The sequence below is a fragment of the Osmerus eperlanus genome, chromosome 3, assembly GCF_963692335.1.
Source record: "Osmerus eperlanus chromosome 3, fOsmEpe2.1, whole genome shotgun sequence".
Taxonomy (NCBI): domain Eukaryota; kingdom Metazoa; phylum Chordata; class Actinopteri; order Osmeriformes; family Osmeridae; genus Osmerus; species Osmerus eperlanus.
The window spans coordinates 20674543-20701327 of record NC_085020.1 but is presented as its reverse complement, the minus strand read 5'-3'; the positions used below and the strand labels follow the sequence as shown (position 1 = coordinate 20701327).

At 44.8% G+C, this 26785-nt stretch overlaps 1 protein-coding gene across 1 annotated transcript in view; it reads left to right on the top strand.

Moving 5' to 3' along the window:
- LOC134017038 (NACHT, LRR and PYD domains-containing protein 3-like) overlaps positions 1-25822 on the top strand; it is a 101577-nt gene extending 75755 nt beyond the window's left edge. The window contains exons 3-7 of the mRNA XM_062456284.1: positions 7965-9768; positions 9901-10063; positions 19352-19539; positions 21653-21708; positions 25109-25822. Coding sequence (XP_062312268.1) covers positions 7965-9768; positions 9901-10063; positions 19352-19539; positions 21653-21708; positions 25109-25644 — 2747 coding nt within the window. The 3' untranslated portion in view covers positions 25645-25822. The remainder of the gene's footprint in view (positions 1-7964; positions 9769-9900; positions 10064-19351; positions 19540-21652; positions 21709-25108) is intronic.
- The last annotated feature ends 963 nt before the right edge of the window (positions 25823-26785 follow it).

The window sequence follows — 26785 nt, the reverse complement described above, 5'->3', positions numbered from 1 at the left end:
TTTTTCCTTTTTTTGAATACGGGGTATTGTGTAAAATATTTGTTTCCCCGCCGTGATTAGACATGTTTTTGATAGCGACTATATGACCAGACTTTGACCTGTTGTATTGTCCGGAACCTGTATATATCTATAATGTTCCAGAGACACTCCTGGAAGCAGCACAAACAGCATCAACAGATTTCTTCTTCAGCACGAAGGACAATAACTGCTTGACTTGACGTTGTGTTTGTGAATTCAGACCAGGAGAAAGCAGAGGTAAGTCCCTCCAGGGATCATGTTCAGGTCAGGTAGGAAGTGAGGATGATTCTAGTTGAATGCTCAGACCTACAATCCTCCTGAATGGAGGACCAGGGTGGTCAAGAGACACAGCTGAACCGTTGGAACATGTGGTTGGACACTCACATGAATAACTGTATCTAGTAGAGAGTGAAGGATTTTAATGGTTTAATGGTAATATTAGTTTGTCAGTAGTTAGTGTTTCATGGTACTGAAGGTGATTTTGAGTACAAATGTACAGTACAGATCCTTGGTCATTCCTGTTAATCATTGTCTACAGTACAGATGTCTACTGGACTGGGTGTTCTTACAGAACATGTGATGACAGAGAGAGCAGTTTCAGAGAAGGCAGTAAAGATGCTTTGGATAAGATTACACTGTTCATTGTCACTGTCTCTTGAGTTAAGGTTGTTGAAAGTGATAATGTGTTAAATAATAGAATATAATCCAATGTCGATATAGCAGAGTTATACTTGTCTGATGTTTCCCTCTGTCTCTCCATCTCTCTGCATAATACACACACTACACACCTGCCTCTCTCTCTCCCTCTGTCTCTCTGTCCATTACTCTCTCCATCTCTCTGCATAATGAACACACACCACACACACACACCTGCCTCTCTCTCTCCCTCTGTCTCTCTGTCCATTACTCTCTCCATCTCTCTGCATAATGAACACACCACACACACACACACCTGCCTCTCTCTGTCTCTGTGTCTCTCACTCCAGTGTTGCATGAGAGTTCTGGTAGGGGTTAATAGTGTGTTATATGTAAATGTGTCTCTTTGTGCAGGGTTGGTTTCAGGGGGTTTATGTTAATGTCTAAACATCCTAAACCGTACTTTCTCACACGGTTCTTACTGATATTTATCCAAATCAACATCCAGTACAGGGTGTAGCGGGGTTTGCTTATTTAAAGATAGAAATACTTAATTTATCATAAAGTCTGGGGCACCACCCTAATATTGGTTTAGGACATTAGGGAATCCTATGTTTAATATGTAATAATCAGTCTAATCTTAAGTCGTGAATTCTATGAAAGTAGAGCAGATCAGATAACGTGAGTGATACGCAAATATTATACACAATGATTTATTTAGGAGAATGTAATTATAATGAACAAATACCAGATAAGTTATGGGTTAGTCAGAGTAGTACAGTGGCTGGATGCAAATGAGGGCGAGCAACACAATGGCTGTGTAGAGCGCGTGTAAAGGGGGGAGGGAGAGAGAGAGAGGGGTAGAGAGGGACAGGTAGGCCTTTGTGGTAACAATGGACGAGCAAGGGCAACTGACTTAGCAAGGGTTAAGCTAACTCATTTGTAAAATACAATCAAACATCAACATGGACAAGCGTAGAGTGCCGTATTTCATACAAGAAGAGCAAACATGAATTTAGAACAAATACGAAGACTTTAAGAACATAACTAGAGTAAAGCCAAGTAAGACAGCATTCATCTAGTCTGGATCAAAGCCCACCCTATATCAGACTCTAATGACACCAAGTAAGACATTATTCATCTAGTCTGGATCAAAGCCCACCCTATTACAGACTCTAATGACACCAAGTAAGACAGCATTCATCTAGTCTGGATCAAAGCCCACCCTATATCAGACTCTAATGACACCAAGTAAGACAGCATTCATCTAGTCTGGATCAAAGCCCACACTATATCAGACTCTAATGACACCAAGTAAGACAGCATTCATCTAGTCTGGATCAAAGCCCACCCTATATCAGACTCTAATGACACCAAGTAAGACAGCATTCATCTAGTCTGGATCAAAGCCCACACTATATCAGACTCTAATGACACCAAGTAAGACAGCATTCATCTAGTCTGGATCAAAGCCCACACTATATCAGACTCTAATGACACCAAGTAAGACAGCATTCATCTAGTCTGGATCAAAGCCCACACTATATCAGACTCTAATGACACCAAGTAAGACAGCATTCATCTAGTCTGGATCAAAGCCCACCTTATATCAGAATAAGGCATGTTTATGAGTGCTGATGGACCTTCACTCCTCTTCCACTTGTGTTTGGTGCTACTGCTTGCTGTGTATCTGCCAGCATGTTCTTTGTCTCTCTGTCAGGATGTTCTGTAGCAGCACAGTGTACTTCACCTGTTTCTCTACTAGACTACCAGGAATACAATACGCATCACGATATTTTGAACAACATTTTAAATGAAACTGAAATTCAACTAACAGATTTATTTCCAAAACATTAAACATTTTCAATCATTTTCTTTGTTGTACATACGTACGGGATAATGTATAGAACTCCGGTCATTATCGGGGAAATAAGCCCCGACAGGGCGAACAGCACCCCGACGCGAAGCGGTGGAACACCTGGTTGACCTACGTCTGGTGTGTAGGTCCTCCCTCCACCCTGGGGGGTTATGGGGGAACTGATCACTTCCTGCCCTCCTCTCCAAGGCTGTATTCATACCAGGTGTGTCTCTGACTGCTCTATTGCAGCTCCCCCAGCTCTCTAATCACATGACCAACAGGCTGCTGGAGAGCCTTCATTTGTGTCCAGCTGGTCTAATGCTAGGGCCCCTGAAGAGGTGACTAATACCAGAAGAAACACTTTGAGGATCTAAACACTTGTAAAGTCTTGACATTGTTTCAATGAGACAAGTGTCCTGTAGCACCACTAGGGGGCAGCACTAGGACATGGCTGCATTGTGAACCACTGATTAGTGCTTCCACACACAGTAATGGAAAACACTCTCTATCCCTCCCTCCCGCTCCTTTCTCTCTCTCTCTCTCCCTCTCTCTCTCTCCCTTTCTCTCTCTCTCTCTCTCTCTCTCTCTCTCTCTCTCTCTCTCTCTCTCTCTCTCTCTCTCTCTCACCCTCTCTCCCTCTCTATCTCTCTCTCTCACTTCTCTATCTCTTTCACTTTTTATCAAAACATTTAAGTGCTTTATTGGCAAGTTAAGATAGTATAGGTCAAATATTGATAACACAAGCATGCTGTACAGTATACATACAGCAAACCTACAAACATACACATCATATTATTATTATATGAACATATATACATACATACACATACACACACTTACAAACATATATTTACATATACAGTACACTGATACACATGAATTCACACATATACACAGTGTACATTCTCTATCTTTTTCTGTATCTCTCTCTCCTTCCCGTCAAGATTCAGATTAAGAAAAAGGATCTCAAGTGCGAGTCACAACATGCCTTAACCAGGCTCAAATCCTCCCCCTCATCCCCTGTCTCCTTTACCTCCTCTCTCCTCCTCTACTCCTCCCCCTCTCTCCTCCTCACCCCCTGTCTCCTTTACCCCCTCTCTCCTCCTCTACACCTCCCCCTCTCTCCTCCTCACCCCCTGTCTCCTCTACCTCCTCTCTCCTCCTCACCCCGTCTCCTTTACCTCCTCTCTCCTCCTCTACACCTCCCCCTCTCTCCTCCTCACCCCGTCTCCTTTACCTCCTCTACTCCTCCCCCTCTCTCCTCCTCACCCCCTCTCTCCTTTACCCCCTCTCTCCTCCTCTACTCCTCCCCTCTCTCCTCCTCACCCCCTCTCTCCTTTACCCCCTCTCTCCTCCTTTACACCTCCCCCTCTCTCCTCCTCACCCCGTCTCCTTTACCTCCTCTCTCCTCCTCTACTCCTCCCTCTCTCCTTCAAACCTCTGCCTTTCTCCCATCCTGTTTGGGCATGCATGCACCCTTACATAAGAAAGTTCCAGTACTGAGACTCCAAACAGGATCAACCAAGAGTGAGGGGTATATATTTGGACTTGAATAATATGTACAGAATGTTCCATGAACAGTAATAATACCAACAGCAGTAAGAGTAGTCTTTAACGTTGGGATCAGATGAGTACAAGGCAGCACTACAGGTGATCAGACTGTCAGCATTACAGCAGACACACACAGAACCTGATGGAGCACAGAGAGGAGGCTGAGGGTGAAACCAGAGTTTTATAAAGGTCAGTAGAAGGTGTTTATTCATATGTTGGAGACTGAAGGATTTACTGTCAGTCCAGAAGAGGTTATGAGTAAGAAAATTAGCATCTCTATTCCTGGTCTGATGTGTTATCCTTTCAAATACTGACGTGTTTGTTTATCAACATAGATCCTAGGCTGCACAGTATACCATTATTTCATGTCCATTAAACATGTCTAGTGTGTCTGTAAATGTGATCAGAGGCTACTGTGAGGATGTACTGTGTTATCAGTAAACAGTGGCCAGGGAAGGAGACAGACTATGACATTTAACAAAACTGTACATGTGTAATCAAGGGTCTATTTAGACTACTTTGGTCCTCTATAGACTGGGGAGCTAGTGCTAACAGCTTTTGATTGTGGGTCAGAGAGATGGCTAGCCCATGACGGCAAACTTTCATTGTCAATTGTCAGGCATTCATGACGCACCGTCCAAGACAAATTTCCCTGATCGGGAAAATAAAGTTTCGTATCGTATTCAATACACCGTCTAGTGTACACCTGTTCCATGTGTTCCTCTGTGCATTGGTGAATGTTTCATTTGCACTGTGCAAGAGTATCCTGAGCATGAGAAAGACCCTGATCAGAGACAGGGCAGAGAGAGGAGGGTTCTGGCAGGGCAGGTGATCAGAGACAGGGCAGAGAGAGGAGGGTTCTGGCAGGGCAGGTGATCAGAGACAGGGCAGAGAGAGGAGGGTTCTGGCAGGGCAGGTGATCAGAGACAGGGCAGAGAGAGGAGGGTTCTGGCAGGGCAGGTGATCAGAGACAGGGCAGAGAGAGGAGGGTTCTGGCAGGGCAGGTGATCAGAGACAGGGCAGAGAGAGGAGGGTTCTGGCAGGGCAGGTGATCAGAGACAGGGCAGAGAGAGGAGGGTTCTGGCAGGGCAGGTGATCAGAGACAGGGCAGAGAGAGGAGGGTTCTGGCAGGGCAGGTGATCAGAGACAGGGCAGAGAGAGGAGGGTTCTGGCAGGGCAGGTGATCAGAGACAGGGCAGAGAGAGGAGGGTTCTGGCAGGGCAGGTGATCAGAGACAGGGCAGAGAGAGGAGGGTTCTGGCAGGGCAGGTGATCAGAGACAGGGCAGAGAGAGGAGGGTTCTGGCAGAGCAGGTGATCAGAGAGAGGGCAGAGAGAGGAGGGTTCTGGCAGGGCAGGTGTTCAGAGACAGGGCAGAGAGAGGAGGGTTCTGGCAGGGCAGGTGATCAGAGACAGGGCAGAGAGAGGAGGGTTCTGGCAGGGCAGGTGTTCAGAGACAGGACAGAGAGAGGAGTGTTCTGGCAGGGCAGGTGATCAGAGACAGGGCAGAGAGAGGAGGGTTCTGGCAGGGCAGGTGATCAGAGACAGGGCAGAGAGAGGAGGGTTCTGGCAGGGCAGGTGATCAGAGACGGGACAGAGAGAGGAGGGTTCTGGCAGGGCGGGTGATCAGAGACAGGGCAGAGAGAGGAGGGTTCTGGCAGGGCAGGTGATGTAGGCTGCAGGTGAGGGAGGACAAACATCCAGAGTTACAGTACAGAACACAGAACAGTGATAATCATGTGACAGGGTGACAAGTCATGTTTCTGGAATGATTAGGGGGGATTGTACATCAGACTGGCAGAGGTTTTTAAATAATTTGTTTAGATCACGTTGTATTTACCCATCATTCTTATAAGTCATGAGACTCACAACTCCACCCAACACCCATCATTCCTACTGGGAGCGTCAAGTGAAACTGCATTTCCTCATCCATGACAGTTTCTACAGAGTCCTGTAGCAGCACAGGACTGGAATGTAGAAATGGGTAAAACCAGATAGATGAGAATCAAACTAAACTCTACAGTGGAGATAGAGAGGGGGAAGGGTGCTGAGTGACAGGGAAATGACATTTTCTTGAAGAAATATTGATAAATACAAAATGTTGTTATGATTAATGTGGCAATGAGGGTTAAGGGTTGAGTTTACTCATACATTAAGTGGTTTCAATAGTACCTAGACAGGCAAGAATGGAATGTGTGGTGAGAGAGAGATGGAATGTTTTACTTGGCAAAACTCACCAACCAATCATATTGTGCATCATTTTATTTCATACCAATCTCAAACATAATAAGATAGATTTACCAACACGCAATACTACAAAATCAAAATGTTGTGAAGTGTGAAAAAAAAAGATTCTGAAAGAGAACAACAATACTTGTGTGATGGCAATGGCTTTTAACATACTAATTTAGAAACATCTTTTGTCACTTAAAGTCTAGTTTTTAAGAAATGTTTGAACTTTATATACTAAGCAACACACAATCCACTTTCTCCAGTGATCCACAATGGCCACAAGTAATAAAACGCACCTGTTGGAAACTCTGAATCAGCTCGGGGAAAAGGAACTGAAGACGTTTAAATGGTACCTGCAGGATAAAGTTCTGGATGGGTTTGATCCCATCCCAAAGACCAAGTTGGAGAACGCTGATGAACAGGACACAGTGGAAAAGATGGTGGGGACATATGCACTCAAAGGAGCTCTGAAGATCACTGTGGAGATCCTGAGAATAATGAAGCAACATGATCTTGCTGAGTGGCTGATGGGTAAGTGTTCTATGGGTATTAGTATTATTTGTTTCCCGAATTGGAAACAAAAACAACAATGCTGTGATAATGCTGCAATCTCATAAGCTGGTATACATTATATCAAGACATATGTTGTATTCACTGTCAGAGATGCAGTGTAGAGATGTTGCCCTCCTTTCTGTGTCTGCAGTGTTATTCTGCATGTGTATCTATCACTTAGGACCGCAGACACTGTAAGGACGACTGACACCCTTCTCTTAACTAAACAAGGTGACATTATATTAGTGGTAGTCCAGCATGCTAACACCAACCCCAGTCCACACAGGACAGGAAACCCAGCACAGATACAGGACATGCTCCTTACATGTCACCCACAGCTCCACAGAGTGGAACAACTGAGAGGATGAGACAGCCCTGACTCTTCCTGTCTTCTCTCTCCTCACAGGTGTCAGTGGTGCTGAGGAGGCTGGTGGGAACAGTTTAACTTCCTGTCTTCCTCAGGAAGTCCAGGGTTCCTCCAACACGACTGAGACTGGAGGCCATGCTGCTGCTCCTGGTGGAAACCCCTCAGAGCCTCATGGTACTTAAGAAACGATCATGATGAAATAGACTGTCATGGTACATAAGAATTATATCAATAAAATAGACTGTCATGGTACATAAGACATGATCATTATGAAATAGACTGTCATGGTACATAAGAAATGATCATGATAAAATAGACTGTCTTGGTAAATAAGAAGGGATCATAATAAAATAGACTGTCATGGTAAATAAGAAATTATCATGATAAAATACTAATTTTACTGTAATGGTACCATTTCTGTAGATAATTTAGATAATTCAGAGCATGGTAAATAATCTGACTGAATATTATCTACTGGTCATTTAGAAGGTAGAGAGCTGAATGATGGATAGAATAAAGTGCATTACATTAGCAATAATTACAATCATAAAGACACCATACAAAATATGAATTTCTTAAAAAATGTTTCCCCAATTAATTTTAAATCTTGTAATGTAGAGGCTATGATATTAGGCTGCTAATTCACTTTCAAATTGGGATATCTTAATTGTATTTGAATGATATGAATTAATTACAAATGTTTAAACAGTTGAGTTCACATGTGTATTTTTTTTCTATAGATGAATATACAGAAAAGTTCAAATTCAAGAAACGCGAACATCAAAGACTACTAAAATCCAAGTATGAAAAAATAGTTGATGGGATGAAACAACATGGCAAGAAAATCTCCCTGGACAGTATTTACACAGAGCTCTACATCACAAAGGCTGGAGGTGGAGAGGTCAACGACCAACATGAAGTGCGACAGATTGAGGAAGAATACAGGAAGATTAGAGGGTCAGAGAAAAAAGTTGAATTCAACGACATCTTCAAACCAAAACAAGACAAACTCATCAAAAGAGTTCTGACCAAGGGAATTGCTGGCATCGGCAAAACGTTTTCTTCACTGAAGTTCGCTCTGGACTGGGCAAATAAAAAAGAAAACCAAGACATTGATTTCATTTTCCCACTCCTTTTTCGACAGCTGAATTTGTTGGAGAAAGAGGAGCACACCTTGATTGGTGTAATTCAAAAATACTTCAAAGAAATGGGGAAAGAGTTTCTTGAAGCCATGTTCAGACAGATACAAGAAAACAAGACAGAATTGAAAGTTCTGCTTATCTTGGATGGTCTTGATGAGTTCCAGATGCCCCTTAACTACGAGAAGTATGAGAGCTGTGATGATGTCACAAAGCCAAAGACCATACATGTGCTGCTGACAAACCTGATCAAGAAAGATCTGCTTCCTTCTGCTCTCCTCTGGATAACGTCCCGACCTGTCGCAGCCAATCAGATCCCTGATGGGTGTTTTGACCTGGTGACGGAGGTACGAGGGTTCAATGATGATCAGAAGGATGAGTACATCATGAAGAGATGCAGTGATGAGAGCCTGGCCAGGAGAATCATCTCACACATCAAGACAACAAAGACCCTCTACATCATGTGCCATATTCCAGTCGTCGCTTCCATTATTGCAACAGTTTTATTAAAGACCTATGGAGAAAAAGATATGGAGATTCCCAGGAATCTGACTCAAGTTTACATACACTTCCTGGTTAACCAAGTCAAAAATATGAATGTGAAGTATAACAGGAAAGCGGAGACTAATGACACCTGGGACGAGAAAAACATTAAGATGATTCAATCACTGGGGAACCTGGCTTTCACACAACTGGAAAATGGCAAACTGATTTTCAGCGAGGCAGATCTGAAGAACTGTGACATTGATGTTGAAGGAGCTGCAAACTGTTCTGGGATGTGTACAGAAATCTTTACAGAAGATGTATGCCATGGTGAGAAGAAGGTGTACTGCTTTGTCCATCTGACCATCCAGGAGCTGTTTGCTGCTCTGCATGTGTTTCTGTCATTCATTAACAACAAAGTGAATGTAATGGAAAAAAACATTCTCAAGAGACGACCCATCTTCAAACCAGCTGTCAGATTCTACAAGAGTGCTGTGGACAAGGCCTTGCAGAGTAAGAATGGACAACTGGACCTTTTCCTCCGCTTCCTCCTGGGCCTCTCAATAGAGACCAACCAGACTGACTTACGAGGCCTACTGAATCAGACAAGAAGCAACACGCAGAGCCATGAGGAAACAGTCAAGTACATCAAGAAGAAGATCAGAAAGAATCCATCTCCAGAGAGATGCATGAATCTGTTCCACTGTCTGAATGAACTGAATGACCAGTCTCTGGTGGAAGAGATCCAACACTACCTGAGCTCAGGAAGTCTCTCCAGTGAGAAGAAGCTCTCATCTACACAGTGGTCAGCTCTGGTCTTTGTGTTGCTGACTTCAGAAGAGGAGATGGACGTGTTTGACCTGAAGAAATACTCCAGATCAGAGGAAGGTCTTCTGAGGCTGCTGCCAGTGGTCAAAAACTCCAAAGCTGCTCTGTATGTATTAGGAATTTGATTTTTTTAATGACAATATTACAACAGCACATATTGTGATAGTGTTTGATTATCGTATGTTCCTATAATACAAAACGTAACTGATGATGTCTCATGTTCTCCTTATGTTATTAGGCTGAATGACTGTAACCTCTCAGAACGGTGCTGTGAAGCGCTGGCCTCAGCTCTCCCCTCCTCAGATCTGACAGAGCTGGACTTGAGTAACAACAACCTGGGGGATTCAGGCATGAAGCTGCTCTCTGCTGGACTGGGGAATCCACTCTGCAAGCTGGAGACACTGAGGTCTGTATTCATGTTCAACATGACACAACCAGGAGACAGTGTTGTAGTCAAGATCACCTAAACCGAGACCAAGGTGTATCGAGACCGAGACAAGACCAAGACTTTGAGGGGTCGAGACCGGGTCAAGACTAAGACCAAGACTGGGCGATACCGAGTCACGTCCAAGACCAAGGCAGGGCGATACCGGGTCAAGACCAGACCACTCAAAACACACAAGCAGTAGGGTTTTACTCGGTAAAAAGTTACATTTGATCTGTAACTGTGTATTTGAACTAAAAATTAGCACTCTCAAAGTAGTGCAGTGTGCTTATGGCAATGCAGCCCATTTAATACATTAGTTTTTTTCTTTTCTTAGAGGCGCATTAGTACTCGGTCTCTGCTTTCATATCTGTCTCTCTCACCCAAGTGAAGGAGCGCGGTACCGCAGTGTTTAACTTAGCTTTATTAAGTCGGGAGAGATATGCGGCTCACATGAGTTAACATTGAGGTAACATAACTTTATATTCATCATTAGCTACATAGCTTTAGGTGGCCTGGCTCGTTATCACAAACAAAATCTGCCAAGCAACTTAAACAAAATTTTAAATGCCGGTAAAGGTTTTATGTAGGCCTAGTCCCAGCCTCATCAGTGAGCGTCTCTTTGCATAATTATAACACAAGGTGTGTTTTCTTTTGGACGTTATTATAAACTATTTGTGGTTCAGGTCTGCATATCTGTTCAACATAACACAACCACAACACAACCACAGTTATAATCACACCACGCACTGAATCACACACCACACACTGGTTGTGAGTTTGTGGTCTATTAAAGGTACAAGGGGGCCGGACAAAGAATATTCAGGGCAGGCTAGGTTTGTCATCCACAAGGCAGAGTCATTCAGGTACAGGGCAGCAGGCAGACTCGAAGTCAGGGCAGGCAGGATGTAAGGACCAGGGGAACTAAGAGGCAGAAAAGACTAAAGGAGGTAGAGAAAAACATGCTGGTACTGTAGGCTTGACAAACAAGAAGAACTGACCCCAAACAGAAAACACAGGGATAAATGAGGGTAGGAAGGAAGATGGGAGACACCTGGAGGGGGTGGAGACAAACAGGAGATGAGTGAAACAGATCAGGGTGGGACAGGAATCTCTTTAAGACATACTACTTCATTATGTTATTGTAGATTGACATGGCATTGTGTTTTGTATCTGTCTGCTAGTGTACTGTTGTCCCTGTGCTTGACACCACTATCCCTGCATCAAGGGTTGTGTGTCAGAAATAGCCAGAAACGTATGCTGCTTGGTATACTGACAGACCTGCTATTGGATGTAATATGTAATACTTTCTTGGTGTACTGTACTACTATGACGATTTTGTGAGGAAAAGGGTAAAATTTAAGAGGCCACTGCAAATGTTACCCTTCTGTTCCTCCCTCAAAATGGTCCTTCTCCACTTTTTAAAAAGGAAAGAAAAAGGTGCACTGCATGTACAATTTCTGACACAATAGTTTGGTACGATTCCATTTGAGATAAAAGTAAAGTCAGCCAACCTGAACAGACAGTCCTCTGACTAATCAAACCTTCTTGGTGTTTGAGAGGAAAATTACACTGATATTCTTTATTTCTACCTCCAGAGGGTAATAGTGTTTATAATTCTTCTTATAATCATAATAGAAATACCTCAGGATGACCACACGATGTCTCAGTATATGACAAGAGATAGAATATTCCACAGGTACAATCCAGCCCAGTGACATCAGCTTCTCAGACAGGTTAATATTTCACATTGGTTACTGACTACCGTGTCATTGTGTTCAAATCAATGTTATTTGTATAGCCCTTTCTACAAGCAATGTCACAGAGGGACCATAGAACTGCACCTAAACCAACCTAAACCCACAAGGAAGACAAGGCAAAACTCAAGGGACAAGGGAAAACTCATAGTTAAAACATTTAAGAAAGCCTGAGAGGAGCAATTCAGTGAGAGTTCCACTTCTCCAGAGGTGGTCGGTGACTAAGAGAGGTGCAGACCATAAGCAAAGCATAATCATGCATCAAGAGGTAGAGATGGAAATAAAATGTGCAAATGGATGTTGAACACAGATAATCAGAGTTCCAAATGTTGGGGTCACTAGGAAAAGTAAGACATTTGAAGTTGGGTAAAAAAAAAACTATTTGGGGGTTTTCTCTGCTGTTAAATATAATAGCAGTCATGTTTGACCCTTATGACAACACAAGGTGTAGAGTCTTTTACCAACTCCTACATTAGGCCAATGAGGTGGGACCAGGGAAGCACTTGCTTGGACGCGTGTTCTGCGTGCCAATAATCAATGTCCACAATATGTCTGCATTTCTGTGCTGACGGCCTGCTCACGGTAGCACCAGCAATACAGTCCATTTCATTTAATTTTTGGATTAGTTCCATTCATTTTCTTTTGCACACAAATCAAACAATGACACACAAACCTGACACGGTGAAAAGCTGTATGCTTTTCCACCTAGCCACACACCTGTGTATCCCTGGCTGTTAATTACCTATATGCCTTCCCAAAGACAATGCTCCACCCAGTGCTCAAACATAAAACTGCCCATTTATTAGCATCACCAATGTGGTATATAAATAAAACAAAACAAAGTTGTATAATGGCTCCAACACAAGGGTTAAGATATACTATTCCTCATATTATTGTACAGTAGTGGTAATAATACTAAGCTCAACTATAATAAGTCAACAGCTTAACATATGGTTCCCAGTAATATAAAATAATACTAAAAGGGGTGAACATTTTCAAAATTTCATTTTCAATCAGATAAATCCATAATCATACCCATCGTCATCGTTTCAACAGTATGGTGTCAATTTCCACGTCAGTCCCTATGGTTGGCGCCTCTTCCACTGCATGAAGGGTTTCGGATTAGGAATAGCAAGAAGTGTGCTTGGTGTATAATACTACTCTGTAACTGGCTATTTTTACTTCAGAGGATGGTCCATTTACATGTATTCTTTCAGATCCATTGTGGTGGTATACAGAGCCAAAATGATGAAAATTGTGTCAATGTCCAAATATTTATGGACCTAACTGTAAATCAGTTACAACTAACAAATCTTTAAGTGGTGGTGTACTTTCGGAACAAGTGCGTCTTTAGCCTTTTCTTGAAGGTGGGGAGACAGTCAGTGTCTCTGATGGAGGTGAGGAGGTGATTCCCCCATTGGGAGGCCAGACAGGAGAAGAGCTTGGGTTGGGAGCGGGTGCTCTTGAGAGGTGGGGCCACCAGACGGTTGTCAGAAGAAGACCGTAGGTGGCGGGTAGGGGTGTAAGGCTGGAGGAGAGACTGGATGTAGGCAGGCGCAGTCCCGTTCACCGCTCGGAAGGTCAGTACCAGGGTCTTGAATCTGATGCGGGCCGTGATGGGTAGCCAGTGGAGGGAGATGAAGAGCGGGGTGACATGGGAGCGTCTGGGTAGGTTGATGGTAGCATTCCATCTGAGATGCAGGGATAGTATACTGGCCCACGATTTCTGTCGGTATTGCACCTTGCGTATGCGTACATTTAAGGGCCAGGGACACGTGCACAAAGTACGCACCAAACGAACGCAGGATACGTGCTGCAGCCATTCAGCATGTGTACACGTACATAGCGGAAAGTATATTTCGGCCTTAAGTGTCAGGTGCAACGCTGCTCTTTAGGAAGTTGAACACACTTGTATTGGTCATTTGCACAGATCACTAAAGATAATATTGATCACTAAAGATAACATGTAACAGCATCTAATAACGAGCCCCCATATTCAACTCCTATTAGTCATGCCCAGAAATGACAATCTGTTTCTTTGTTCCCTTCTTTAGAAAATCAACTGTTAGTCTAATTTCTTTCACTCCAAAAAACCTTTTCTGTCTTTTAAAACAGTTAAGTTTAAGACCAATATTGTTTTAGATTCTCTATTTTACCAAATCACACCTCTTTTTATCAAAGATATGATAAAAGCAATTTTCATTATGCCAAACCAGAATCCGTATGCTTCTTAAATGAAATATAGACCAAATAATGTTCTTAATGTAGCTATTAACCAAACATTTTTCCCAAATTTATTTTCTATAAAGGTCAGATAGGTAGAACTTCATAACTCGTTTTGCTGCAGTTCAAAACGAGCCAATTAGCTCAAACCATCATAACCACAATTTATCAGACTTGATGAGTGTTCCCAAATTATTTCAGAACTGAATGTTATAATAACCCTCTTCATGCACTAATACCATTTATTAATACAACATTATCACAGCCTAACTGTTTATCCCAAACAGTATGCCAGGCTCTGATAAAACTCTCAAATAAAACTTAAAACCAAATTACAATTAAACTCCAAATAAAAGTACATTTAGTTATGTTCTCTTTCTCATTTTTAACCACATTATATCTAATACCTTTATCAAAACTCTTAAAAACCCTAGATTTTACTATTTTGACTTAAAATGTTATCCCATATACCATCAAAGTATATTCATAGTTTCCTCTTCAAAACATCAGTGTTTAAACCAATCATCTCTTCACATCCACAAAACGTTCTTGTTTTATTTCATAACCTTCCATGATCCTCTCTAAACCAATCCTTTATGTAACTTTCCAATTGCTTCCTCACAATTTTTCACATACATTTCCTCAAACCATTCTTTGACCAACACAGCTGTTTAGCGTTTACCGTCTATTCACTTAATTTTGCTCTAGTATAACTCTTCCAATTGTATTAGAACCAATTTATAAACCAGGGGTATACCCTCTGGGATCACCTTTGTAAGATCTCAACGTAACTGGACTCTTTTAGCCCCCACCTTTCTCCAACTCTCCTCGGGATTTCTGTAACTTCTTGGTCAAAGAAAAAAGCACGAGATTGATAAAAGTTAGTGATCTCACAATTTGACAACTTGTTAGATTTTGCACTGAAGGCAATTATGGTCCTTGGAGGACACCTAGTGGATCTTTTTATTTTTTATTTTATTTTTTAAAGAACGACAGATCTGTTTAAAATACCGTTCAACTCAACCCGACTCCACACAAATATTACTTTTTCACATCAATTCAATTCTGTAACCCTCTTGTACCGGAGAGGACAAAGAAAAGACACACCACACTCCTCTCTTTTTATTAAACTCAATCTGACTCCACACAAATAGACAGTGTTCAGGGACTCTAACCCCTGGAGAGGACTCTAACCTCCCTCTGGACAAAGACAATGAGTTCAGGGACTCTAATCCTTGGAGAGCACTCTAACCTCCCTCTGGACAAAGACAACGAGTTCAGGGACTCTAACCCTTGGAGAGCACTCTAACCTCCCTCTGGACAAAGACAACGAGTTTAGGGACTCTAACCCCTGGAGAGGACTCTAACCTCCCCTTGGACAAAGACAACGAGTTTAGGGACTCTAACCCCTGGAGAGGACTCTAACCTCCCCTTGGACAAAGACAACGAGTTTAGGGACTCTAACCCCGGGAGAGGACTCTAACCTCCCCTTGGACAAAGACGAGTTTAGGGACTCTAACCCTTGGAGAGGACTCTAACCTCCCCTTGAACAAAGACAACGAGTTTAGGGACTCTAACCCCTGGAGAGGACTCTAACCTCCCCTTGGACAAAGACAACGAGTTTAGGGACTCTAACCCCTGGAGAGGACTCTAACCTCCCCTTGGACAAAGACAACGAGTTTAGGGACTCTAACCCCTGGAGAGGACTCTAACCTCCCCTTGGACAAAGACAACGAGTTTAGGGACTCTAACCCCTGGAGAGGACTCTAACCTCCCCTTGGACAAAGACAACGAGTTCAGGGACTCTAACCCTTGGAGAGGACTCTAACCTCCCCTTGGACAAAGACAAAACACAAAAACGGTTGATTTCCCACCACTGTTGGTTTGACTAGGTACGATGAAACATAGTAATCGTCTAAATTTGGTTCTCAGTTCCGAATAGCAGTACTTTGAATTAACAGGTGTCTGCTTACCTTTTTTTTTTACGTTGAGGCGCCTCTGACGATTACGTCTGCCTCCTCGTACCGGTGTACGGGTCTCTCTCCCGATCTGTCGGTCGGGCCGGAACCCTCTGGACTCCCTCTTTTCAGCGTCGGGGTCACCATTTGAAGGATTCAAAATCTATGTGTCTATTCCAATATGTAATGATGGTATTCAATGACACAAATCTGTGTTCTAGAAAGAGTGGTCTGGAGTCGCAGAGGTCCGATAATATCAGCTTTAATGCAGCAGTTGGAAATCAACAAGTACAGAGCTCTGGGGTTGTCTACGTTTCCCTACCCGCAACAGAGTTTGGGCTGGTTCACAAAGTCCAACTGGCTATCTGTCCCTCCCCAGCATATATTTATACAGTGCAATTGAAACACAAGTATTAAAAAAGGGTTGAGCTTGTTCTCTCGTGCATCAGGGAGTTGTTCTTGCCTACGCGTCCCACCTGCTCGGGTGCCGTCTCCACCCGGTTTCAAGGTTGTTTCTGAAAATGAAGAGATAGAGACACAAAGAACAGCCTGCTTCCCACACCCAGTGTGAGACCCAATGTTTAAGCCTGAGCACACTTCTAAGTTCATAACTTTAATAAGCACAATATATTCTTTAATATATATATATATATATATATATATATATATTTAGCAAGATATAACATGTTGAAATACAGAAATGGCAGAGCCAACAGGCAGTTATGTTGCTCTTTTGGAGCAGAATATGGTTATCTAATGACCTAACAGAATTAAATAAATACTGATAAGCATTCTGTTATTTTAAAATATATACATTTATTGGGTAGTTAACTTTTTTTTGCATACATTTGGTTAATTTCACTTCCATTTAATTCCCCTTTCATTTTTCAGAAGAACTTGCTGTTATTTTACTATGATAATATTGTCCAATAGCATGACGTGTTTGCATGCTCTGTCACGTGATCTCTCTGGATCAGTTAGCCGTGTTTCTAAAAAGAACGACATTAACTAATGGCGTCGGAACCAGCGATGTATATCTGCTCAGAAAATTCAAAGATAAGAAAAATGTAGCTAACATCTGAAAGTTTAAGTCAACAAAACATGATTTTCCAGTCCAGAACAAAAGTATTTCAGTTTTTTTTTACTGTAATTTAGAAGAAGTTTACCTCAGGATTACCACAGGATATTTGCGGTGTATAAACCAGGACATTTTGTAGCTACTGTAGCTAATAAAGAGCGACTGAGGTGGGATATTCTTCAGTTGGAATCCAACTCAGTGGAACAAGTTCGCCAGGTAGGCTGATATTTCACCGTTTTATATGTAAAATGACATTTTAGGTGACTGAGGCAGGGTAGGGGGAACGGGAGGTAGTTACAAATATCTAGCTAGGAAGAGGCAGCAGGAGAGGGCTTTGCCGTTTAGTTGTTTATTATTCATAAGACCTCATTGGCGTAATGCAGGAACGTTTGTATGCCGACTGCACGACTTTCAAACAGACGATATTGTTGTAAGATTTTAGCATTCAGTCGAACAACCCCATTATATTAGCCGTTTCCCAATATGGCTTTTATAGCATCAATAAAGCGTGCTTGATGCTGCCAGTACGCACTCTCCCTGCGCGTTGAACTTCAGGGTTTCCAATCTGTCAGACGAGCGCAGGTGACGACAATGTCCCTTGATTGGGGATAGCGGCCAGGTTTTGTGGAATACAAAAAACCTTTTTCAGTTTGAAGCTCAAGTTCCAATAAAAGGGCGAGTTCTCGCTTAATGTTTCTAGTTTTCCAATACGTCTATATCGTTGCCATTATACACAGGTAGTTTAGGAGTGATCTTATGGTGACACAATGTATCAGATTTTCCAGTCCTTATTTGCCGTTTAGTTCTTATTTATTATGCATAGTTGTAAAATGTAGATTGACATACCAGGTTTCCCAATGTCATTGGTGGTCTGTGCACTGTGGTCTGTTCTCTGGTCTGGTGAGAACTGTGTCCCTTCCCTCTACCAGTGCCCCTTCCTGTCACCTGTGTCCCTAAATATAGAACCCTGTGCCTCCAATGACTGCCACCCAGTGTCCAAAATATTCTGACAGTTCTATCTAACCAAAATAATATGACATGTCAATAATAAACACAAATGTCTCCTACAGTTAGGAAAGTGGAAGATAGATGCTGTCTATTCTGCCGGAAAGCTAAAGGAGAACTACAGCTGAACTACAGTTTAAACAAGAACTCACACAGGGAGACTTATTAGTTGATTTGGTCACTACCTCCGTATACAGAGGAATGGCCATTTTTATTTATTTTTGTGTACGTCTGTTAATTGTAAAGTGGTATGTTCACATCAACCAAGAGGCCAGTCGTGATGTGTCGTTTGTGAACGATTCCTTCATTTTGAACGAATCTTTAGAATGACTGGGGAGTAACGAGTCGTCTCAGTGAGTGATTCGTTCATCTTCTCGTGGCAGCGCATAGGGACTGTTGCATTGGCTCAGTAGAGGAAACAGAAAGGATTCGTTCACCTCATTCACGTTCACGTGACTGCTAGGTTTAGCATAGAAGACGTGAATGATTCGAGTGATAATTACAGGTTTTGTTATTTTTGCTTTACTTACAGTTCAGTGCAGTAATTGTTTGCTGTGATAATTAAATACCAGTGTGATAATAAGTGACCATTTCAAATCACGCAAACTGTCATGATGTATTGTATTTAATGGGGGAGTTTTTGTGGAAATATTATCTGGCACACAAATGTGCAATTCCTTTCCCTATAGCCTACTCTAATTTATCTTGGCTGGTTTAGATGCACTAATATTTCTTCCTTTGGAATATGATAACTGTTTAAAATAGTGGAAATATTGAACAAGCAAACTTGCTTGTTCTTTATCCTCGATTCTCTATTATCATCCCAACATTCCCAATACAAAAACCATGTTGTACAAATATATAGAATTGTCTGTCACATGGCTCTTTTTTCATTGGCTCCCTTGCATAGATCCTGCACGCGTGCGTGCGTGCATATGTCTTAAAGTGGCCCTGCTTAGGCTAACTTACGTGAAATGCTCAGATAAGATAAGGATCTTCCTGTTTACCTAAGCCTTTACCTTGCCTATAGTTCACCTGGGGGGTTGGCCTCTCTACACAAATGGAATGCTGAACACTATCATTCTTATACAGGATAAAGAGTTACATCTTCAACTTTTCTGATATTGGATTACGTGGGTCACTCTGTCTAATGAGGGGAGGTGCAGCTATGACAGTACCTGCCAAATGAACCCCTCTGTGCTGACTCACTCTGGAGGCCCAGATGGATTCTGTCACAATATTGATCCTCTTTCTACAGGCTGTCAGGCTGTCTGGTCACAGAGGAAGGCTGTGCTTCTCTGGCCTCAGCTCTGAGGTCCAACCCCTTCCACCTGAGGGAACTGGACCTGAGCTACAATCATCCAGGAGAAAAAGGATTGAAGCTGCTCTCTGCTGGACTGGAGGATCCACACTGCAGACTGGAGAAACTCAAGTAAGGAGATGTTTGTTTTTTATATACCTCTTTAGGTAATGTCGCTTAACACTGAATATATCTAATTACGTTAATAGGCCTTGCATTTCTTGATGTTACAATTAAAACTGCATGTTTACTCTACAATCTACAATATGGTTGTAGCCACAATCATAATTGTATTTCCAGAAAGCGGGTTTAGTGAAAACTGAGTTTTTAAACCCTGAGATGAGGGAAACTCTGGGTTTTTAGCTCCAGAAAGAGAGGTCACTAAAACCAGATGTTGTAAAATGTAGCTCAGCTCAAACCTAGGTCCTAGTGTCGGTTTGAAGTGAATGTAGCTAGGGACTTCAACAAGAAAAGAAAATTGAATCAATTTGAGCGCAAAATAGTTTTTGAGCTTCATATAATATAAACATTATGTTGGACTCATATTGTTATATTTGCCGAATGTTTTTAACTACAAATATTATTATATTTACTCAGTTTTGGACTCCTTTGTGCAGAGAATGATGATACTAAGGCCCAATCCCAATGTCCCCCCTAAACCCTAAGCCCTGAACCCTCACACACTTACTTGACGTCACCTAGTAAGTGATTGACTGCAAGAGGCTACAAGAGCTCAAAATGCTATAAATTGGAATGGTTCAGCACTTTGTGGCATTATAGGTAAAATAGTAATGTTGTTGGATCAAATCTGATGAAAGCATATTTGGAATTTATCATCAAAGGACAACCTACACACTAGGGCTGCACGATTATGACCAAAATGATAAGCACGATTATTTTGATCAACATTGAGATCACGATTAATTATCATGATTATTTGTTGATTTTAACCAAAACAACTTTTTTTGTCACGTAGGCTAATTATACCATGCAGTTTGTCAGTGATGAAGTAAGCAAACAGCGCTTGATCGGCCATGACTGACGTCAACGCAGCAAACCAGGAAGCAGGAATGTCCGACTTTACGCAGCCGTTTATAACTCTTCCCCGACTGCAAGCAGCAACTCTCTCTGGTCGTTTCACGCAGCCGATGTCGAACGCACCTATGGTTTACGGAGCGCTAGATTGGCTTTGCCAAAAGAATGCCGCATTTTAAATATCGCTCCATCACGCGAATTTGATCGTGGGAAGCCAAAATCGTGATCGTGATTAAAATTGTATTAATTGTGCAGCCCTACTACACCCAGTTCTGGCTATATTAACCGTCAGTGAGCTTTGTGTTTAAACTTTCTGATGTTAACTGTTATTTCTAACTTCTATTTCTGTTTACGTCAGGGTTGGTTGCTCCTTCCATACTTGTTTGTTTACTGTTCTTCGTCTTTCTTGTCTTATGAAGAGGGTTAGCCAGGATCTTTTTCTCTCTTCCAGGCTTCCCCCGGTAACCCTCGTGTTTCACGTCACTACGCTGTGAATTGTGGGCAAGTCTGCAAAAATGCAGACTTACGGGTGCATAAAATGTGTTCGAAAGAGCCCTCACAAACTTGACAATTGGACAGTGGGACAGCCCTAAGCCCTCACAGACTTAGTGAGAACGTGCCTCAAAGTCTGTGAGTCTGTGAGGGTGGACATTGGGATTGGGCCTAACCGTTCGTAAACTCCAGATTGATTGTCCTGTTGTCTCTGAGGGAAAAAGCTGTTTGACCCGTGCATTGATTCAGAGCGTGCACGGAGAGAGGGGCTTATTCACAGACGTGTCTGTTGTAGTGAGAGAGAGAGAACGCGAGCGGGGCAAGAAGGGGCTGAGCGAATCAGTATGCTGCGTGCAGCTCTACTATAAAATATTTTTAATAGTAATATTTTTCTGAAAATGTCTTCATACTCGGCTGCACGCATGAGAATTTCTAATTCTCTGGATAAGAGCGTCTGCTAAATGACTAAATGCAATTCCAGTGAATTAGAAATGAACTAACTCAGATCAGCTGTTCTAGAAGCGATAACTCTGAGCTTCCCATCTCAGGGTTCATCAAGTCAGAGTTCAGGGTTAGGCTCAGAGTTTGTAAAACCTGCTTTCTGGAATACACCTCTGATGATAAGAGAGAAACAACATGTTTACTTAGAAAGTCAGTTGCTAAGTCACTTATCAACAGGTGAAGTGTATTTTCATCATTCCTCTGCTTATCCCTACAGTGTGGATCATGGTGGAGAGTGCTGGATCAAACCTGGCCTTTTGAAGGCCTGGAGATGTGAGTATTGACTGCTACTTGGTTCTAGTACACAAGGTCATACAAGGGACAATACCATTAGTGACTTGGACACTGTCAAAAATGGACACACACACACACTGTAAACACACACTTTTAGAAGCAGTAATTTAACACAATTACCCACATCAATACTGTGTGTACGTCTGTGTGTGCTATGTCCCCTTCCTTCTCCCCTCCTCCCCTCTTCCTCTCCTCCCCTCTTCCTCTCCTTCCCTCTTCCCCTCCTCTGCTCTCCTCCCCTCTTCCCCTCCTCCCTCTTCCTCTCCTCCCCTCTTCCGCTCCTCTGCTCTCCTCTTCCCCTCCTCCCTCTTCCTCTCCTCCCCTCTTCCCTCTACTCTCCTCCCCTCTTCCCCTCCTCTGCTCTCCTCTCCTCCCCTCTTCCCTCTGCTCTCCTCTTCCCCTCTTCCTCTCCTCCCTTCCTCCCCTCTTCCCTTCTTCCCCTCCCTCTCCTCCCCTCTTCCCCTCCTCCCTCTGCTCTCCTCCCCTCTTCCCCTCCTCTCCTCCCCTCTTCCCTTCTTCCAAACCTCCCCTCTTCCCCTCCTCCCTCTTCTCTCCTCTTCCCCTCCACCCTCTTCTCTCCTCTTCCCCTCCTCCCTCTTCTCCTCTTCCTCTCCTCCCCTCTTCTCCTCTTCCCTTCTTTCCCTCCCTCTCTTCTCCTCCTCCCTCTCCTCTCCTCTTCCCCTCCTCCCTCTTCCTCTCCTCCCCTCTTCCCCTCCTCTCCTCTTCCCCTCCTCCCTCTTCCTCTCCTCCCCTCTTCCCTCTGCTCTCCTCTTCCCCTCCTCCCTCTTCCTCTCCTCCCTTCCTCCCCTCTTCCCTTCTTCCCCTCCCTCTCCTCCCCTCCTCCCTCTGCTCTCCTCCCCTCTTCCCCTCCTCTCCTCCCCTCTTCCCCTCTTCCTCTACTCCCTTCTTCCCCTCTTCCCCTCCTTCCTCTCCTCCCCTCTTCCCCTCCTCCCCTCTTCCCTTCTTTCCCTCCCTCTCTTCTTCTCCTTTCCCCTCCTCCCTCTTCCTCTCCTCTTCCTCTCCTCTTCCCCTCCTCCCTCTTCCTCTCCTCCCCTCTTCCCTTCTTCCCCTCCTCCCTCTTCTCTCCTCTTCCCCTCTTCCTCTCCTCCCTTCCTCCCCTCTTCCCTTCTTCCCCTCTTCCCCTCCTTCCTCTCCTCCCCTCTTCCCCTCCTCCCCTCTTCCCTTCTTTCCCTCCCTCTCTTCTTCTCCTTTCCCCTCCTCCCTCTTCCTCTCCTCTTCCCCTCCTCCCTCTTCCTCTCCTCCCCTCTTCCCTTCTTCCCCTCCTCCCTCTTCTCTCCTCTTCCCCTCTTCCTCTCCTCCCTTCCTCCCCTCTTCCCTTCTTCCCCTCCCTCTCCTCCCCTCTTCCCCTCCTCCCTCTGCTCTCCTCCCCTCTTCCCCTCCTCCCTCTCTTCCCCTCCTCCCCTCCTCTCCTCCCCTCTTCCCCTCTTCCCCTCTTCCTCTCCTCCCTCTGCTCTCCTCCCCTCTTCCCCTCCTCCCTCTCCTCCCCTCCTCTCCTCCCCTCTTCCTCTCCTCCCCTCTTCCCCTCTTCCTCTCCTCCCCTCTTCCCTTCTTCCCCTCTTCCCCTCCTTCCTCTCCTCCCCTCTTCCCCTCCTCCCCTCCTCCCCTCCCTTCTTCCCCTCTTCCCCTCTTCCCCTCCTTCCTCTCCTCCCCTCTTCCCCTCTTCCCTTCTTTCCCTCCCTCTCTTCTTCTCCTTTCCCCTCCTCCCTCTTCCTCTCCTCTTCCCCTCCTCCCTCTTCCTCTCCTCCCCTCTTCCCTTCTTCCTCTCCTGCCTCTTCTCTCCTCTTCCCCTCTTCCTCTCCTCCCTTCCTCCCTTCTTCCCCTCCCTCTCCTCCCCTCTTCCCCTCCTCCCTCTGCTCTCCTCCCCTCTTCCCCTCTTCCTCTCCTCCCCTCTTCCCCTCTTCCCCTCTTCCCTTCTTTCCCTCCCTCTCTTCTTCTCCTTTCCCCTCCTCCCTCTTCCTCTCCTCTTCCCTTCTTCCTCTCCTCCCTCTTCTCTCCTCTTCTTCTCCTCTCCTCTTCCCCTCTTCCTCTCCTCCCTCTCCTCCCCTCCTCCCTCTTCCCCTCTTCCCTTCTTTCTCTCCTCCCCTCCTCCCTCTTCTCTCCTCTTCCTCTCCTCCCCTTCTCCCTCTCCTCTCCTCTTCCCCTCTTCCCTCTTCTCTCCTCTTCCTCTCCTCCCCTTCTCCCTCTCCTCTCCTCTCCTCTTCCCTTCCTCCCTCTTCCTCTCCTCCCCTCTTCCCCTCCTCCCCTCTTCCCTCTGCTCTCCTCCCCTCTTCCCCTCCTCTGCTCTCCTCTTCCCCTCTTCCTCTCTTCCCTTCTTCCCCTCCTTCCCCTCGTCCACTCTTCCCTCTTCCTCTCCTCCCCTCTTCCCCTCCTCCCCTCTTCCCTTCTTCCCTCTTCCTCTCCTCCCCTCTTCCCCTTCTCCCTCTCCTCTCCTCTTCCCCTCCTCCCCTCTTCCTCTCCCCTCTTCCCTTCTTCCCCTCCTCCCTCTCCTCCCCTCTTCCCCTCCTCCCTCTTCTCTCCTCTTCCTCTCCTCCCCTCTTCCCCTCCTCCCTCTTATATCGTCTTCCTCCCCTTCTCCCTCTCCTCCCCTCTTCCCCTTCTCCCTCTCCTCCCCTCTTCCTCTCCTCCCCTCTTCCTCCTCTCCTCCCCTCTTCCCTTCTTCCCCTCCTGCCTCTTCCCCTCTTCCCTTCCTCTCCTCTCCTCTTCCCCTCCTCCCCTCTTCCCTTCTTCCCTCTGCTCTCCTCCCCTCTTCCCCTCCTCTCCTCCCCTCTTCCCCTTCTCCCTCTCCTCTCCTCTTCCTCTCCTCCCCTCTTCCCTTCTTCCCCTCCTGCCTCTTCTCCCCTCTTCCCCTCCTCCCTCTTCTCTCCTCCCCTCCTCCCCTTCTCCCTCTCCCCTTTCCTCTCCTCTTCCCCTCCTCCCTCTTCCCCTCTTCCTCTCCTCTCCTCCCCTCTTCCCTTCTTCCCTCTGCTCTCCTCCCCTCCCTAGAAAGATGGAGTGATGGGGGCATATCAGGGGTAAGGAGATGAGGGATGATGGAAAGAGGGATTTGGAGGGAGAGAGGTAGCATGTGAGGGATGGAGAACAGAATGAGAGAATGAAAGGAAGAGAGGGAGAGTGGAAGAGAGAGAGAGAGGGAGGGGCAGAGAGCAGGGTAGAGAGGATGGAACAGAAATAGAAAAGAGAGAAAGAGAGAGTGAGGATGGGTAGAGAGAGAGAGAGAGAGAGAGAGAGAGAGAGAGAGAGAGAGGGGGGGGGAGAGGGGGGGAGAGAGAGAATGAAAGGGGGAGGGCAGGAAGAGGGAGACATTCTAATGTGAATGATGATGATCAGTAATATATTGTGTCTTGGTCTCCCCCATCAGATGCCTGTAAGCTCACACTGGACCCAAACACAGCACACAGAAAACTCTCTCTGTCTGAGGAGAACAGAAAGGTGACATGGAGGGAAGAGGAGCAGCCGTATCCTGATCACCCAGAGAGATTTGAGGACTATCCACAGGTGCTGTGTAGAGAGGGTCTGTCTGGGCGCTGTTACTGGGAGGCAGAGAGGAGTGGAAGATGGGTTTTTATAGCAGTGACATATAAAGGAATCAGCAGGAGAGGATGGGGTGATGACTGTGGGCTTGGAAACAATAACAAGTCCTGGAGTCTGTACTGTGATGATAACAGTTACTCTGCCTGGCACAATGATAAGAGCACTGACATACCTGCCCCCCCCTCCAGCTCCCACAGAGTAGGAGTGTATCTGGACTGGCCGGCCGGCACTCTGTCCTTCTACACAGTCTCCTCTGACACACTGACCCACCTGCACACATTCCACAGCACATTCACTGAGCCCCTCTATCCTGGGTTCAGGGTTTGGGATGACTCCTCAGTGTCCCTGTGTCAGGTAGAATAGCCCACACACACTCTCACACACTGTGCTCACATACATGTCATTGAAGATTGAACTGTACAGTTGGAATTGATATCCCAGAGTGTTTGTAAATATTGCTGTGTGTAGAATGTTTGTTTTGTTTTAACCTTTAGATGTAAATATTACTGATATTAAATATTATTAATATCTCTAAATATTACCGGCGCTTCCACCAGAGTGAGTTATTTTTCCAAAACGGAAGCTAGCTAGCTTTAGTTAGCTTCCGTTACCTAGCAACCTAGCATAATACTCGTAGCAATGCTACTACCTGCTAGTGTTACTTGTTAGCCTCCTAATTGTACATTTTGAAGCCATACTACAGCGTTTGTCATGTCGTTTTTGTCTGTCGGAAAATAGTCGGTTGGAATGTTCAGAATCACACGTGTGACGTTACTCTGTGGGGCTTTCGAACTATCGCACACGTGTGATGCTGCTCCTTAACGGGTTAATTGTTGACAAAACAACAATCCTGTCTTTGATCTCAGTCCCACTGAATGTGATGAACTAAATAGTGTCTTAGTGACTAAATAAGGAGAAATAAAGATGTTTTATACAGATGATAGAAGACATGCTGTGTGTTTGTTGGTGACCCAGTGGCCCTATAGACACACACACACACACGCACACACACACACGTACACACACACACACACACACACATGTACACACACACGTACACACACATGTACACACACACACACGTACACACACACACACACACCACGCACACACACATGTACACACGCACAACACACAACACACACACATGCATACACTATAAACACTAAATTTAGGACCAGTAATATGACAGTATTACCCACTTGAATATACACTGTGTGTGTGTCTAGTGTGATCCCCTCCCTCCCTCCCCCCACCCTCCCTCCCTACTCTCTCCCCCCACCCTCCCTCCCTACTCTCTCCCCCACCCTCCCTCCCTGCTCTCCCTCCCTACTCTCTCCCCCACCCTCCCTCCCTACTATCTCCCCCCACCCTCCCTCCCTCCTCTCTCCCCTTACCCTCCCTCCCTACTACTCTTAAAATGATCGTACTCGCTGTGAAATATATTTTTACTGTTGCTTGTTTTTTCTACAGGTACACTCTTGCACTTTTTTGAGGTTCATGT